Source organism: Eimeria mitis, genomic scaffold (genome assembly GCF_000499745.2).
Source record: "Eimeria mitis Houghton genomic scaffold, Emh_scaff2683, whole genome shotgun sequence".
Lineage (NCBI taxonomy): Eukaryota > Apicomplexa > Conoidasida > Eucoccidiorida > Eimeriidae > Eimeria > Eimeria mitis.
The window spans coordinates 5,184-5,923 of record NW_013571027.1 but is presented as its reverse complement, the minus strand read 5'-3'; the positions used below and the strand labels follow the sequence as shown (position 1 = coordinate 5,923).

At 50.3% G+C, this 740-nt stretch overlaps 1 protein-coding gene across 1 annotated transcript in view; it reads left to right on the top strand.

Annotated features, from left to right (window-relative positions):
• The window catches only part of EMH_0057280 (uncharacterized protein), a gene marked incomplete at both ends in the record, with an annotated part of 824 nt that extends 699 nt beyond the window's left edge, over positions 1–125 (top strand). Inside the window, one exon of the mRNA XM_013497450.1 lies at positions 51–125. Within this exon, the coding sequence (XP_013352904.1) occupies positions 51–125 (75 nt within the window). The remainder of the gene's footprint in view (positions 1–50) is intronic.
• Between the last annotated feature and the right edge of the window lie 615 nt (positions 126–740).

Genomic DNA, 740 nt, shown 5'->3' with positions numbered 1-740 from the left:
TGTGTGTGTGTGTGTGTGTGTGTGTGTGTGTGTGTGCTCGTGTTCGTTAGTTCGGTCGCCCGAACCGACGAGGAGGCAACAAGAGCGGCATTAGCTCCATTCTGTTGTGCGATCAGCATACATAGGCGTGAAAGCAAGCATACGCAGATTTGCGTCATGTGACCAGGCCGTTAATATGCATTGGTGCCGTTTGCTAAAATGGTGTTGGCTGCAGCCAAGAGCGCTATGCAGCGTGGAATTGGATCCACGTGGGGTTGGAAATGCCGCAGCAGGCCCTCAATTGCCTTTACATATGGCGTCGAGCATGTGGACTGCTCATGAAGCACTTCGCAGATATCTTTTCCAAGGTCATGTGTTGAGGCATGGCTGTCCGTTCCTGCTTTCTGCGGATAGGATATTTTGATTTCGGTTTCGTGGCAAGTCCATGACTTCATGTTTCCTCATGTCTCGCCTAGCAATGTTGCTTTGGCCTTTGGTGTATGGGTCTCCGTCTGAAGCATTTGACGTCAGCATATGGCAACTTGGGCACCACAATGTGTAGGGGAATATTAGTTTTCGCAGCCATAGAACTGCGCGCAGCTGCGGAATTCTCGTGTAGCATGGGTTGGTTTTTGGGAGTGTGCAGTGCATAAGGTGTTGGCATTAAATGTTGCTCCGGTGGCAGGCAGGCAATCAATACGTTTCCGCAGGTATGCTAATTCTTTGTGCTTATCCGTCGATTTTTCCAGCCCGTGAGCAGA